This window comes from Octopus bimaculoides, chromosome 1 (assembly GCF_001194135.2).
Source record: "Octopus bimaculoides isolate UCB-OBI-ISO-001 chromosome 1, ASM119413v2, whole genome shotgun sequence".
NCBI classification, from domain to species: Eukaryota; Metazoa; Mollusca; class Cephalopoda; order Octopoda; family Octopodidae; genus Octopus; species Octopus bimaculoides.
This window is the reverse complement of record NC_068981.1, coordinates 55,329,392-55,344,459: the sequence shown is the minus strand read 5'-3', so window position 1 is coordinate 55,344,459 and position 15,068 is coordinate 55,329,392. Positions and strand designations below refer to the sequence as shown.

At 34.5% G+C, this 15,068-nt stretch overlaps 1 protein-coding gene across 1 annotated transcript in view; it reads left to right on the top strand.

The window, feature by feature from the left end:
- The window catches only part of LOC106883885 (bromodomain-containing protein 1), a 106,396-nt gene that overhangs the window by 16,851 nt on the left and 74,477 nt on the right, over positions 1–15,068 (top strand). Inside the window, exon 3 of the mRNA XM_014935024.2 lies at positions 5,738–6,594. Within this exon, the coding sequence (XP_014790510.1) occupies positions 5,738–6,594 (857 nt within the window). The remainder of the gene's footprint in view (positions 1–5,737; positions 6,595–15,068) is intronic.

Genomic DNA, 15,068 nt, shown 5'->3' with positions numbered 1-15,068 from the left:
ACTGTCTATTTAAAAATATGAAATGCTTCAAGTGTGGTAAAATAGGCCATAAAAAGTTGCACTGTAGGACAAAACATAAAAAATGGTTCAACAGAAAAAATCATGTAAATGGGTTATTGGTGATAAAAAATAGAAATGAGCCTCAAAAGAAATTTGCATATGTAAAAATTAATAGCACAGACATCAAGTTAAAATTGGATACAGGCAGTGACATCTCAATAATTAACACAGATATCTGGAAAAAAAAGTGGGAGACCTCAACTTCAAAAATTGCCCATGGTGTTTCTGGGGAAAAAAAAGAATAATATATTTATAAGTAACATAACATTTCGTGAAAAAACCTAAAAAGCTGAAGTTTTTGTGTTATATAATACCACAAATTTATTTGGTATGGACTGGATGGAATTATTTAACTTATGGGACTTCTCCATAAATCTTTTCTGTAAAAATATGAATGGTTTTTCCTCCAGTACAAATAAGTCGTTAGATGAATTGAAAAATGAAAATTTTTTAATATTTTTCCTGAAGTTCTGTCTAATAAATTAGGTCTGTGTACCAAAACAAAGGCATGGTTTCAAAAAAAAAAAAAAGAAAGAAAACGCCATACAAGTATTTAAACAAAAATGAACTGTACTGTTTGCAGTATTAGGACAGATAAACTTAGAGAGACTAGAAAAAATTGGAGTTATCCAAGAATTGGAATATAGTCAATGAGCATCACCAACTGTTTACGTTAAGAAAAAGAATAATAAAATCAGTATGTGTGCTGCTTTTTCCACTGGCTTAAATGAATGTCTTAAAACATTCGCTATCTACTCCGGAGGATATTTTTGCGAAATTAAATGGTGGCAAGATGTTTTCTAAATTAGATCTCTCTGATGCATACCTAGAATTAACACACATAAAGAACTGTATAAATACAACAGGTTACCATTTGGCTTAAAAGTCGCAGCAGTGATTTTTCAACAGATTATGGATGCAATGTTAGCAGACTGTGAATTTGCAAGTCCATATCTGGATGATATACTCATTAAAAGTGAATTTAGGGATCAACACACAGAGAATGTAAAAATGTATTTGAAAAAGTTAGGGATTACGGCTTTACTTTGAGTGAAAAGTGTGAATTTTTTGTACCAAAAATAAGATATTTAGGACAAATCATTGACAGAAATGGACGTTGAATAGACCTGTCATGGCCAAACACAATTACATCTTTCGTTACTGTATTTCTAACCCAAATACACCCCTCATGAGTTTCAATTAGATTCTAAAATAATTATGAATTTAGACTAGTTTCATTAAACAACAGTAACTTTTTTACTTATCAACATATTAATGTGATATTTGGAACATAATTGAAGAAAGGATTCTTAATCAATTCTATTGCATAACTTTTGTCTCAAAGTGACTCTCATTACAGGTAAATACAGAAAAATATAAAAATATTTATATTTTGCTTAAACATCATAGAAAATGAGCCATCAGTTAATATTCAATGAGCTATGCAGCAAAATTATAACATAGGAAAATTGTGTACATTACTAGATTATCAGTTGAATTTAATGCACATAAGAACAGGTAAAGGTAAAATAAAAATGAAATACTGGAATTTGTTTTTGATAAAAACTAGAAAATTAAATACATCAACTAAATGAAATAAACTTACACATATACATGAATACACAAGAATATATATAATAAAGATTTACAATAGAAGAAATTAAATCAAAACTTGTCACTCACCTTACAGGCAAATTAAAATTACAGGTAAAAGTAAAAATGAAGTAAATTTGAAAAATATTTATACAATCTAATCATACATGTATACAATATTCACACAATATTACTGTCATGGAAATTTGTAAAACATCCCACTCTACATACTGTATCCTTGTAGAATGCACATTGGAAAGAAGTTTCAACTGGTTGCCCACTGGAAGTTTTTCTTTGTTGATGTAGACATACTAACATTATTGCCTCTTTTCCCAGTATAAAAACTAAACCCACAGTAGTACCCAGTATTTGCATCACAAATTTTCCAAACTTTGATCCCCTATTTCGTGGGCTTTCCTGGCATATATTGTTGGAAGTGTACCCTTCCTTTATCCCCCACCATGCCCTCATTGACGGATAGGTATCTATCCAGGTTGTAAAGTGTTTTATATGCATTTTGAATGCAGTCGATGAGGAGTCTTATTTTAAATAAGGGATCAAAGTTTGGTTCTCCACGTACTGGAGTACTGCTAGTGTCTCTCACATGTAAATACTGGTTCAATTTCATAAATCGTGTCCTTGACATAACACTAGAAACGTACCGATCGTCAAAAGGTTCCTGATTGCTCTAGTAATTTGCAATTCTGGGTAATTGTCTTATACCTACAATAATATTTATGGCAAAAAAATGCCCATATTTCTTCTACGCTTATGGGAAACCACAAACTATCTTTTTTTCCAGTTTATTTACATTTTGCATAACGATTTGTTTCTGCAGTGCTGGCTTCTAACAAACTTAATGTAAAAAATTATAAAAAAAAGTTTAACCACTTCCTGACGAAGACTATAAGTAAATCCAGTCTCCTCAGAAAAATTGTTTAAGTATTTTTTAACTTCTTACTCCATTCAGGTGTAAAATTGTCCTCGCTGTCGCTATTGCTGCTTTCAGTTCCTTCAGAATTGCTGCTTTCAGTTTCAAATACAGAAATATCCGATTCATTCTCATACACCACATGCTTTTGTAGTTCACTCATACTTTTGCTCCATATCTTCCACTGAAAATCCCTCAAATTCTGAATCACTGTTTGATAGCATGAAACTCCTATCCATCTTAAAAGTTGAAAAAATGTGGAAAAAGATCTCCCAAAATTCACAGAGTTCAGATATCATGTCAAACAATGTCGGATATTATAACTCAATTATTTACAAAGTGAAATCATGTGTTTTCACAAATGTACTAATGAAATTTCTGCTGAAATTCACATTTAAATAACAATAGGTTTCCTGGGCTGGGTTGGTCATTTGACCGAAAAAATTTTTCACCCGGCTATGGCTCGGTTGGTATCAAAAGAATTAAAAATATGCCTCCTCTGACAAATATAATGACTATACAAGCATTTTTAGGATTGGCAAATTGTTACCAAAATTATATTCCACATATGCGTAAGGTGAGAGTTTCTTTGAATAATCTGCTGAAAAAGATATGAAATGGAGTTGGTCAGAAAATTGCCAAAAGGCGTTTGATGAAATTAAAAAATACTAACATCTGATTTATCATTAGCACACTTCGATCCTGCAGTAGAGATTTTTATAGCTTCAGATGCTTCTGAATACAGTATAGGAGCTGTGATGCTACATAAAGATGGTAGCATGAAGGTGGTGATTCATGCTTCATATTCTGATATCAACAGAGAGAAATTACAGTCAAATCGAAAAAAGCTCTAGTGATTATTTTTACCGTGAAAAAATTTTCGCAGGCTTTTGTATGGTAAAAGTTTTTGTCTACAGACAGATCATCCATTATTAACAATATTTGGGTCAAAGAAAGGAATTCCTATCCATACTGTTAATAGGTTGCTATGATTTCATGAATTTAGGTTGTGTGGATTGTCCATCAAGACTGATTTTAAAAAATGCGGAACCATTTGAAGATATCATGATTGCTGCTTTGTGAGTGAAAAATGAAATTGAAAATGTTTTGTGTATCGTCATTCTTGAACTGTAGGTTACTTTACATGACAAAATTAAAATTGGAAAACAATAATTTCATTATAAAAATGAAAAAAAAAAATACTGAAGGCTACAAGTGATAAAAATATGTGCAACACAAATGTGAACCATTTCTCACTGAGTGACAATGGATTGATAATTGCACAAAGAGTTGTAGTGCCAGCCACACTACAGAAGCAATTACTAAAGAAATTTCACATTGGTCACCCAAGGATTCCAAGAATGAAATCATTAATGAGAAGTTGGCCAACAATGGACTGTGACATTGAAGAATCAGTGAAAGCATACAGAGGGTGTGCCTTAGCTGCAAAAGCGCCTACCACTAAATGGCAACCATGGCCAAAAACATGTTCCATATGCCAGACTGCATGTTGCTTATGCAGGTCCACTTAAGAGTTCATATTACCTTGTTGTAGTAGACAGTTTTTCAAAGTGACTGAAAGTGCATAAATGCAAAAAGCCAACAACTGCAGCTGCAATAAGTTTTTTACACAAATTGTTCATCAGATATGGTATTCTGGATACTATTGTATCTGATAATGGAACTCAATTTATGTTTGACGAGTTCAGAAAATTTTGTAAAATGTTTGTTATTGAACATGTGACCACTGTGCTGTATCATCATAGGTCAAATAGACAAGCAGAGCATTTTGTTGACATTTTCAAGAGAGCATTGATAAAAGCGAACCGTAAAGTTATGGACGATATTGCACCTCAATAATTTCTTAGAGTGTACCAAGTAACACCTGATCTGAAGAAAGGTCAGATCTATCTTTGACAAGCTAATACTGAGTGAAAATAAAAAAAATGTGAATAACAAAAATTCTTCAAAATTCTTCAAGTTAAGTGACAAAGTTTTTTTTTAAACCTATAGATATGGTAAAGAAAGCTGGGAGGATGGTGTAATTATTAAACAAACTGGAAGAATGCTTTTCCTGGTAAAAGGAAAAAATGTTTAACAAAAGATTCACGGAATAAACAGTCATGAGAAATGAAATCCCCATGGAAGTATTGTACAACACGTTTGAGGTACCAATATCCAAACAGTTTGTGACTATATGTTCTGGTACCAGAAAATGGAAAAGAACAGAAACACTATAATTGAACCCTAAGTGTAAGAGTTATTAAAACTCAGAGCGGAGTTCAATTCTCAAAAGAGAAGATAGGGGAGACTGATTCTAAAAAGGGGAGATGTGAAAGGATCCTGACCATCCCCATATGACTTAAAGGGGGCTGAGACATTTCTGTCAAGTCATCAGGAGTTCGAGTTGGTAAGCAGTTCATTGTGAGCCATTGATATAAAGCTTTGAGTCTCATGTAATAGTAATAGTAGTGCATCATGTAAATACTTTCTTCCCCCCACCTTGCTTTGTTATATTATATATCCAATACAAGGATATAAAAATTTGTTTTGGTCGAAAGTTTAAGTTGGTCTGTTGGCAGAGTCATTAGAGTGTCAGATGGAATATGTTGCGACATTTGTTCCATCTCTCTGTGCTCTAAGTTTACATCCCACTGAGACCCACATTATTTTTTGTCCTTTCAGGACCAATAAAAAGTACCAGCCTAGTGCTAATGCAGCCCTCTCTCCATTCAGCTGTTATATCCTAGTGTATCACTGCATCATGAGTTGGAAAGCTGAAAGGATGTCTGTGTTTGTTTGCATCTACAACAATTAGCAAAGGCTAATTGTACATGCTTACCAAGCCATACTTGCTTGCAAGTGATGTTTGTAGTACCTTGAAAGTTAAAAACTATTTTAGCCATTAATTGCAACAAAAGGATCCAGTTGTTGAACCTTAAACTATCACTAGTGGAATCAGAGTATGACCCTAACTGCTTCATTTATACTCTCTTCATTGTTTATTCTGGATGTAAGTTTCATCTTGAAATATAATTTTTAATATTTTTTTATTGTTTTTTCTTGTTTGTTTCTTTTAAACTTGAAATGAAATGAAGTTGTTTTATATTAGCATCCATTTTCTGAATTTTTTTTTTTTTTTTGACATTTTAGGATCATGCTTGGCTAGAAATTATTAATGAGAAAAGACGGAATGATAGTCTTCAGATAATTACTCAAGAAGTATTTGAAATTTTGATGGATCGATTTGAGAAAGAAGCTTTCTTTCAGAGTCAGAGTTCTGGGAAGGATAACAATCCGTCTATTGATGAAGACGCTGTCTGTTCAATTTGTATGGATGGGGAGTGCCAGAACAGTAATTACATTTTGTTTTGTGATATGTGTAACCTTGCTGTTCACCAGGAATGTTATGGTGTACCGTATATTCCTGAGGGCCAGTGGCTCTGCAGGCGTTGTCTTCAATCACCTTCTAGAGCAGTAGATTGCTGTCTCTGTCCAAACAAGGGTGGTGCTTTCAAACAAACTGATGATGGTAGGTGGGCTCATGTTGTATGTGCTCTCTGGATACCTGAAGTTGGATTTGCTAATACTGTATTCTTAGAACCTATAGATAGTATAGACCATATTCCACCTGCCAGATGGAAACTTACTTGTTACATTTGCCGACAGCGCGGAACAGGGGCATGCATTCAGTGTCATAAAACTAATTGTTATACTGCCTTCCATGTGACTTGTGCCCAACAAGCAGGCTTATATATGAAAATTGAACCTGTACGTGATGTAGTAAACACTGCTGCGCTTGGGGTGCGCAAGACATCTTATTGTGACGTGCATACACCTGCCGACTCGGAATGTACACCTATGTTAAGTGATGAAAACGATGAAAAATCACCTACTGCCAAGCATGCGAAAGCTAAATCGCGTATTAAAATGAGAAAAGCTCGGAAGATTTTAGCTGAGAAAAGAAATGCTCTACCTGTAGTGTCCATACCTACCATTCCACAACAAAAGTAAGTATCTTTTACTTATCAGCATTATTTCCAATATCATTAACATCTGGGATAGCACTGTAGATTACAGATGCTTGTTTTTGGCAAGTACTGTAGATTACAGATAAATTCCAAGAAAACTAATTCTAACCCAGTTTTGATTCATGATAGTAGCCATTTTGTTTTAGTTTTGTTGCTGACACTTTTGAGAAAAAGTATGAACTTCACACATTCTTGTTTCTTGTATTTCATAAACTGGAATTTTTGAATGTAAGAAATCAATATTATTAATATCCGGGCCTCAAATATATGAAATTTCATCTTTTTTATCTCCGTGCTTGTATAGTCTAAGCCAGGTGTTAGATACTATACTTATTCTAAACAAATTTGAGAAAAGTAAGATATAAAATCATGTGTAACTACATTCCAACAGATTGTGCCTCCAAATACCACAATTCAGAGATTTTGCTCACTCTGTTTGAATCTAGTATGCTTTCTTCACAAGTTGTTCATTTACAAAGTTCCTAGATGAATTTGTTTGGAAACATTACAGTCACACCTTAGCTAAAACTACATGAAGAAAATTGGTCATCCTCTTTAAAGGCAAGATTTAGTTTAGCCTCAATTAGTTTACTTAAAAACTAAAATGAATGTTCTACTTCGTCCTAAGTAGAAATATAGCATCTATAGATATAACAGTTCACCTGATAGTTGTGTTAGTAGATTGTTGATGATAGTCTACTTGGTAGGATGCAGATCATCAACTTTGGTATGGTATTACTATTGTATGGCTGGTTCAGGTTATAGTTAGGTAATTCTGGTGTGGAGAGATTGTATATAACACTTTGTTATAATATCTTTCTTCTACTTAGTCCAGAATAAGTGGAGTTTAAAGGTATCTATCATTGAAATCCAAACCTTATTATATGAATATTTCAAAGCAGTCAGCATTCCTTTGGTGCTGCTGTCGCAATGGAATTGTGTGTTTAGGCTGGATTGGTTCTGATTTTGAAGTGGTATGTCACAATAGTACCAATGCTGTAATTTGGAATATTTGTAGTAACAATGATTCCATGGTGGGAAATTATTGTGATTGAGCAACACATCAGATACCAATTATTTGATTTGTTAAACAGTATTTTCTAAACATTTAATTAACCAGTTCCATTTGATATCTTTTGTTAATTAGTTATTATATTGACTTTGAAAACATTTGTGCATAACTTGCAAAAATGCTGGAGTGTCCTACAATTCCTCAAAGTTTTCTTAATGTGATATTTATATGTGTATTTGTTAAAATGTATCAATATTTGAGACTCATCTGTGCTTGTTAGTTCTTTCGTCTATGTATTTGGTTTTGCATAATGTAAATTGTACCTTTCTGCTCAAAGATACAAATCCAGATCCTTTCATTGATTTGCAATATTGTCTAACGATTGTAATAATTTTTCAAGGTTTGCAGCTATAATGATCACATCATCAGTGTTATTTAGTTCCACTCTAACCTAAGTTCAAATAATGCTTTTGTTAATTGTAAATTATACATATTATATTGGCTAAAGGATTGTATGAGCATTGTTGAAGCCCGCTTGATAGGAAGAAGGTAGTTAAGGGAGTGATTTGTGTGTGTGTGTATATGTAAAATATATATATATATATATATGTGCTGGTGCCATGTAAAAAGTACTCAGTTCACCCTGTGGGGTAGTTGATGTTAGGAAGGGTGTCCAGCCATAAAAACCATGCCACAACAGATACTGAAGCCTGGTGCAGTCTTCTGCTTAGCCATCTCTTGTCAAACTGTCCAACCCATGCCAGCATAGAAGGCAGACATCAAATGATGATGATACATACACACATACATACAAAATGGAGACGCGTGCCAACACTTCCATGTGGCGTGTTTGCACAATTGGGAAGACCTCTTCACACGAAACCATTGGTTGCTTTGTTACCTGGCAAATAAGTGTGTGTGTATATATATATTTATATATCTTACTGAATCTGTACAATGTAATCCTGTACTACTGTGGTGCAGTGCCACGTGATGTGACTCAATACACTAGTGGAGTTGTTATTTTATTCTTTTGACAAAAGTTTCCTTCTAATTAATGGAGTTGTATTCTTTGGCATGTTCCAAGGAAATCCAAATATATAAATTGCACAAAAATTATCATCTAGAAGTCTGCATACTCTTGTCATCAAAGTGTTCCATCTAATAGTTACCTTCCAGTTTCTAAATACCGATTCATCTCATATATTGCATCTGTATTTTATTTGTGATGGTTTAACTACTTCTGTCATCAAACATGAGATTGTAGCCAAGAAAAAAAATTATATTCATGAATAACCAGAATCAGCACTCCATCAGTTTCATTGTGAAACTTTTTTTTCTCTCTGCTTCATCTTCCATTTCTATGTTACTCCATTTAAGTTCTTTTTGAAGCTGTTTGTCTTTTTTTAACAATGGTGCCATACATGAAACAGTATTATTTTTATATTGTTTTGTATTGAGGTACAAAATATCAGATAGTATATTTGGATGAATCGATGAATAGAAATGAGATACGGTTTTATTAAAAGAAATGATTATTTTAAATGCAAGCTAATTTTGAAAATTGATTTTACTAGTATAAAACTAGTTTAAACTTCTAAAAGGATGTATTAACTTTACTAAAAAGGAACATGGTTTTATGTTATAAAGAGTAAAGTTCTGAAGGATTTTATTTACATTTGTTAATTTTAAGAATGGAAATTGTATGTTTTTTTTCTAATCTTTTAATCAATATTTATCACTTGTCATATTTTACATAGCATTTCAAATAGAAGGAACCTCTTCTGCAGGTTCCATCTAGTTGAATTACTTAACAAATCTTTTATCCAACATCCTTCATACCCATCACATGGTCATACTGAGTTTTCCTCTCAGCTTATTTGTGCTCTGTCTTTCAAGCATAGTAACATTAAAGCATTGGAGCATGCTTGCCTCATTTCTTTCCAGCTTTCATCCATCCTCCACATTCATTGTCCTCACTTCACAGTCATGCAGTATCACATTTCTTACAATCATACAATCTGCCTTACATTTGGAGGAAGAATTCCCTTTTTTGCTAGCAAGACTTTCCTCACCATTTTTATTTTGGAACATTCTTCTCTATTGTTAGTAAGGTCCCCTGTTTAACAGAAGCTATCAACTTGTTTTTGGTAGCCCTCTGAGCATTTGCAACTATTTCATGTTTTCTTACTGTTTTACTATTATCGACTCGGCTTGCGAAGACCTGTTGGGGCAAGCGAAAGTGAAATCATGTTGGCACCTGTACCAGTAGATCATTAAGAGCACTGTCGGAGCATGATCGTTGCCAGAGCACCAGCTGTCTGGCTTCTATGCTGGGGGCACGTAAATAGCACCCATTTGAGCGTGATCGTTACCAACATCGCCCTCTTGGCACGTGAAAAGACATCCGAGCAAGTTCATTGCCAGTACCGCTGGACTAGCTCCTGTGCAGGTGGCATGTAAAATACACCATTTTGAGCGTGGTCGTTGCCAGTACCTCTTGACTGGCCTTCGTGCTGGTGGCACGTAAAAGCACCCACTACACTCTCGGAGTGGTTGGCGTTAGGAAGGGCATCCAGCTGTAGAAACTTTGCCAAATCAGATTGGAGCCTGGTGTAGCCATCTGGTTCACCAGTCCTCAGTCAAATTGTCCAACCCATGCTAGCATGGAAAGCAGACGTTAAACGATGATGATGATGACTCTTGAACAATCTGCTACATTTGAGGTCTTCTGTCAGCCTCTTTATAATTCCATTACACTTCTTGTGTATTCATAGTTTACATTCAGTGCACTATAGAATTCCTAGCTACTCTTTTCCTGCATATTGAGCATTCCAGTTGGCAGTAGACCCCTGTTTTCTTTCTTGATGAATTAACTTTTGTCTTTGCATGTTTATTTTAAGAACTTTCAATTTTTGGCTTTATTTTCATGTTTGGAATTACTTTTGTAATTCTTCAACAAATTCAGCCCTGAGAACTAAGTCATCAACATACAGATGTTCTAGAGGCAGCTAGTCTTAAATTCCTCTGTCATGGCTGGAAAACCATAAAACCAGGAGAGTGCTGAGAACTGAGTTTTAACAGACATCTACCTGCAAACTAAATTTCCCACTGAACTTGAGCATAACTCCCAGCCTACTGTCAACTCTCTGTACATTACTTTTATGTCATCTATACTTTGTCTCTTTTAGTAACTACTTGGCAAAATAGCATAGTACTCTGTCAAAGCCCTTCTCCAGGTCATTGGGACAGTTTTTCCCATGAACTATCCTCATTCTGCAACCTCTCATAGTAGCATTTCTGTGCCTTCTTTGTAACATTCCATTGTACCACTCATTATGCACGTGCTTTTCACCTACAACATCCTGATTCATACTGACAGATTGCTTTGAAATTCAGAATGGCTCACACTTTTGATTCTTACATCATAGAACATTTGTAAACCTCTGACTTTTCCCTTCTCTCATAATTATGTCTGACATCTGGTTACCTGATATCATTCTGCTTTAGTTATATGATATCATTCCTTACTCTCCCTTTCTATTCTTTCTAATTCTTTGCCTAAGTTTTTATTTTTCTGCCTATTGTATCATTCCAATACTTTGTTACCTTCTGTCTGACTGTAATTTTGTTCCTTACACAGATCTAACCTGTGGCTTGCAATAGGTTCTTTTGTAGATACTTCCAGTTGTTTTCTGTATTGTAGGTTCCTAAATCCTCTTCCTTCTTGCAATATGTTATCTTGTACCCCTCATCTTTCAGTTTCCATGCCACCTTTCTTCAGATTGTCTCATGTCTGGGTTCCTGTAGCTCTTATTCAGATATCATTAATCTCTAGTCTTTGTTAAGTATTACATTCTTCATTGGGAAAAGACAGCAGTATTAATAAAAATTACATCTTGGGATGTAATTTTAAACATTGCAAGATTTCTCTGATAAGTCAGATCAATGTGGTTCATACTTAGTTTAAACTTCTATGTATGTATCTGCAAAGAAATTAGCTCCAGAGGGTTGCAATCTTAGGGAGGAATGGTTGAGTGAAGTGTTTCATCTGGGATTTGGGAAGTGAGACACTGTAACAGTAATGAGAAGCAAACATGTTGCTTAGTCCTGCTACGATTTATGATCAAAGGCGTTCCAGCCATGATAATTCTTTCTTCAGGCTTAGTGTATCTAGGATTGCATTCCCTAATATGTCCTTTGTTTTCTTTTTAGGGTGTGATAAGTGAAGGCTATCACTACATTGGAATAGGCTTGGATGGTGTGGTACAGCTTAACAGTACAAAAGAATACAAACTGTAGTAGTAATAATAGAAGAAAGGCTATAGAGTATAGATGGGCAAGTGATTGTAGCATGTTGGTCAATGAAAGTTTGCTGATCAGTTGGATGGCCGGTTTTGGATAGGGTCTAAAGTGTTCTAATATGGACCACATTTGTATATTGTTGAGGGTCAGCGAGTATTCAGAGCTGAAATTGTTCTTGACTTCGAAGTAAAACTTTTGGAAAGCAGTTTTGTCAGTAGTTTGGAGATGTTACTATGAAAGATAGAGATTGTGGTGGTAACAGATTCTGATTTAGCATATCCAGCTTCAAAGCAGTAATGGAAGTTTGGTATGAGTTTATGCATAATTGATGTATTTTTGCATAAGGATAGGGAGGAGTGAAGAATGGTATCTTCTATGTAGGCATATGCTTCGGAGTAAACTATAGAAAAGGAAATTGTAGCACATACCTGTTGGTTAGTAAAGCTCGCAAAGGAAAGACATCAGTGTTGGAGTAATTGGGGAATAAAATCACAATTTTAAAACCTAACTGAAGCAGCATTACAAACCCATCATTTTCTTGTGAACCCCTTCAAAGTTTGAACAAAACTTAACCTAAACTTTAGCAACCTACACATATTTCTCTCCAATTCAGTATTCAACCACCACACTACTCACTGACTTTATAGCTTAGGGGATGTTTTAAACAGTTATTGATCAACTCAAGACATCTGAAGTTTTTGCTATGAATTGTATTAAATTTGTAGTGGAAGAGAGCATAATCATTGAAATTGCTTTCACTAGTCTAGTGTCTATTTTTGTTTCATGTATAACAGATATGCAAACATCATACTCTGAACTCAGTCTTGGTAAACCAATACACATTTCAGTCCTTTGCTCCCCAAAAAGCATAGACCATCAACAACTTTTCTCCACTGTTCTCAACTTCGGGCTGTCTTTTCCTCTCCCAGGTCATGTAGATTTTGAATTGTCATCAAATCTTCTGTAACTTTTCTTTCTTTCTAGTTAGGGTTGCTGACCCAGTGCAGACCCAGTTTTTTTTTTGTACTTCTAGCAAGGAGTGATCCATATTAGTCTGGTTTCTATCTTCGACAGAGCTTGGGAGGCCCCATTAGGAGCTTGTGCTCAGGGTCATTACAGCACACAAACCACACCAAGGACTTACCTGAATGAGTTGCTATATATATGGAAGCCAAATCTTATTCAGATCACTTAAGCCATCATAGAAATAGAAAGGCACATCAAATAACATAGAACTATATACACTGTCTAGAAAAAAAAGATGGAATGGTCATGGCTAGAAAGCCTTTGATCATCGCTCAATCAGGACTACATCATAGACTTGGGACTATATTATAACCACTGGTGATATATAAATTTCTTTTCAATTACTTAACTCTAAATAGATATTAAGTCTTTTCAAGGTCACTAAAAATATATATTCTTTTGCTATACAAAATTCAGTCAGAAACCAAGACAGAACAGACTGTCAAAAGATTTCTGATGTTTTAGTACTATTATCAGTGTCAATTGCTTTGCTCAGTCATGGTGAGTGGCAATGACAGGCAACTACAACTCTCTCCCTCTCCATCTGACTTGTTCTGTCACTGCTTGTCTGATTTTATCTGGGGACATGAGGAAGTGATAGTTCATGAACTTAATCTACATACTGCTGGCAGATCTGCTTTTGGCCACCCTTGTTTAGCTGTCCAAGTGAGATAATATTGCTTATTTCATAGTACAAAATACAAAAAAAAAGATATGAAAATGAATGTTTAATAACAAATTTAACTAAAGAGAACTTTGTATCACATTACTCTTGATTCCAATAACCCCCTTTTTTTTCAATGTCTTGTTACACTTTAATATAGAAGTCTATTTATTTGTCTTGTTCTGTTCGTATTGAGGTCAACTCATCTACTATAAAAAAAAAAGAAAAAAATAGAGAAGGGTGGAAAGAATGAAAGAAAATTGTTTCTAATTCAGTAGGGTTTGGGAAAAAGAATTACTACTTAATGTATTGTTATTTATTTAGGTTTCTTAAAGTATTACTTACATAGCTTTCTTCTGTTTAGAGGCACTTAAAATGTCTCATTGAGCCATTAATAAATTTTCTGCTTCTCTACCTTCAATATGGCATATAAACTATTTAGGATGGATTTTTTTTCTCCATTTTGTTTTTCTAATTTTACATCAGAAGACAGACTGTAGAATTCTTGGATCATTGAGCTTAATACAATGTAAATTTGAACAAAGACATATATGCAAGTATGTGCATGCACACACATGCATGCATGTGTGCATGTGCATACTGATGTTTCTCATGGGTCAAGGGTGAATGCATATCAAGGGAATATGGGGGTGTCATAGCATAGTATGTAGATTTATGATGTGTAGCCGTAAGGCAATGGTTGGTTGACCCAATAGGTGCAGAGGTGGTGATGATTTGGAAGAATTTAGGTTTGGATGTAGGGAAGAGATCAAGAGTGTTTGGGATGTGTATATGTTGGTTAGGAATGTATCTGAGGATGAAACTTAATGTACAAAAGTTTGTGAAAGACTTAGGCTCTGCATAAGTAGCATCAGTATAAGGTCAGTGCAAGAGCCAAGAATTGTGTGTATTGAAATTACTTAGATTGATAAATTTAAAACAGAATAATGTGAGATAGAGCTCTAAGTCTCTCAGTGGTTCACTTGTAACTGCATTGCAGCTGTTCAGGCCAAAAAAAAAAGCCTACTACACTTAAAAAAAAAAAAATCAAAAGTCTCTTACCTTTATAAACTGCTTGAAGGCACTTCATTTGTGACCATTCCATATATTTTTAAAGACAGGTGAGGTGTGATATGAGGCACATATAGAAGTTATTTATAGCAGGTCATGCAACCATACAGAAGCTTCCTCAAATGCTTCTCAAGGTGTTTAAGAAAGAAATAAAGTAATTTCCACTTGAATGCTCAAAGAGTGCTCAAGTCTCTGTGACCAAATAAAATGTTGATATACTTATCTGTGACATCTTTGCTTTTACGAGCTACTTCAGTGTCAGTTCATTACTTGTAAGGATTGAGATTAGCCTCCTCTTCAGTTGTTGTCAATATAATGTGTTCTCACAAATTTTTGCATAAATTAGCATTTTGAACTATGTACTAGTTTACTGAG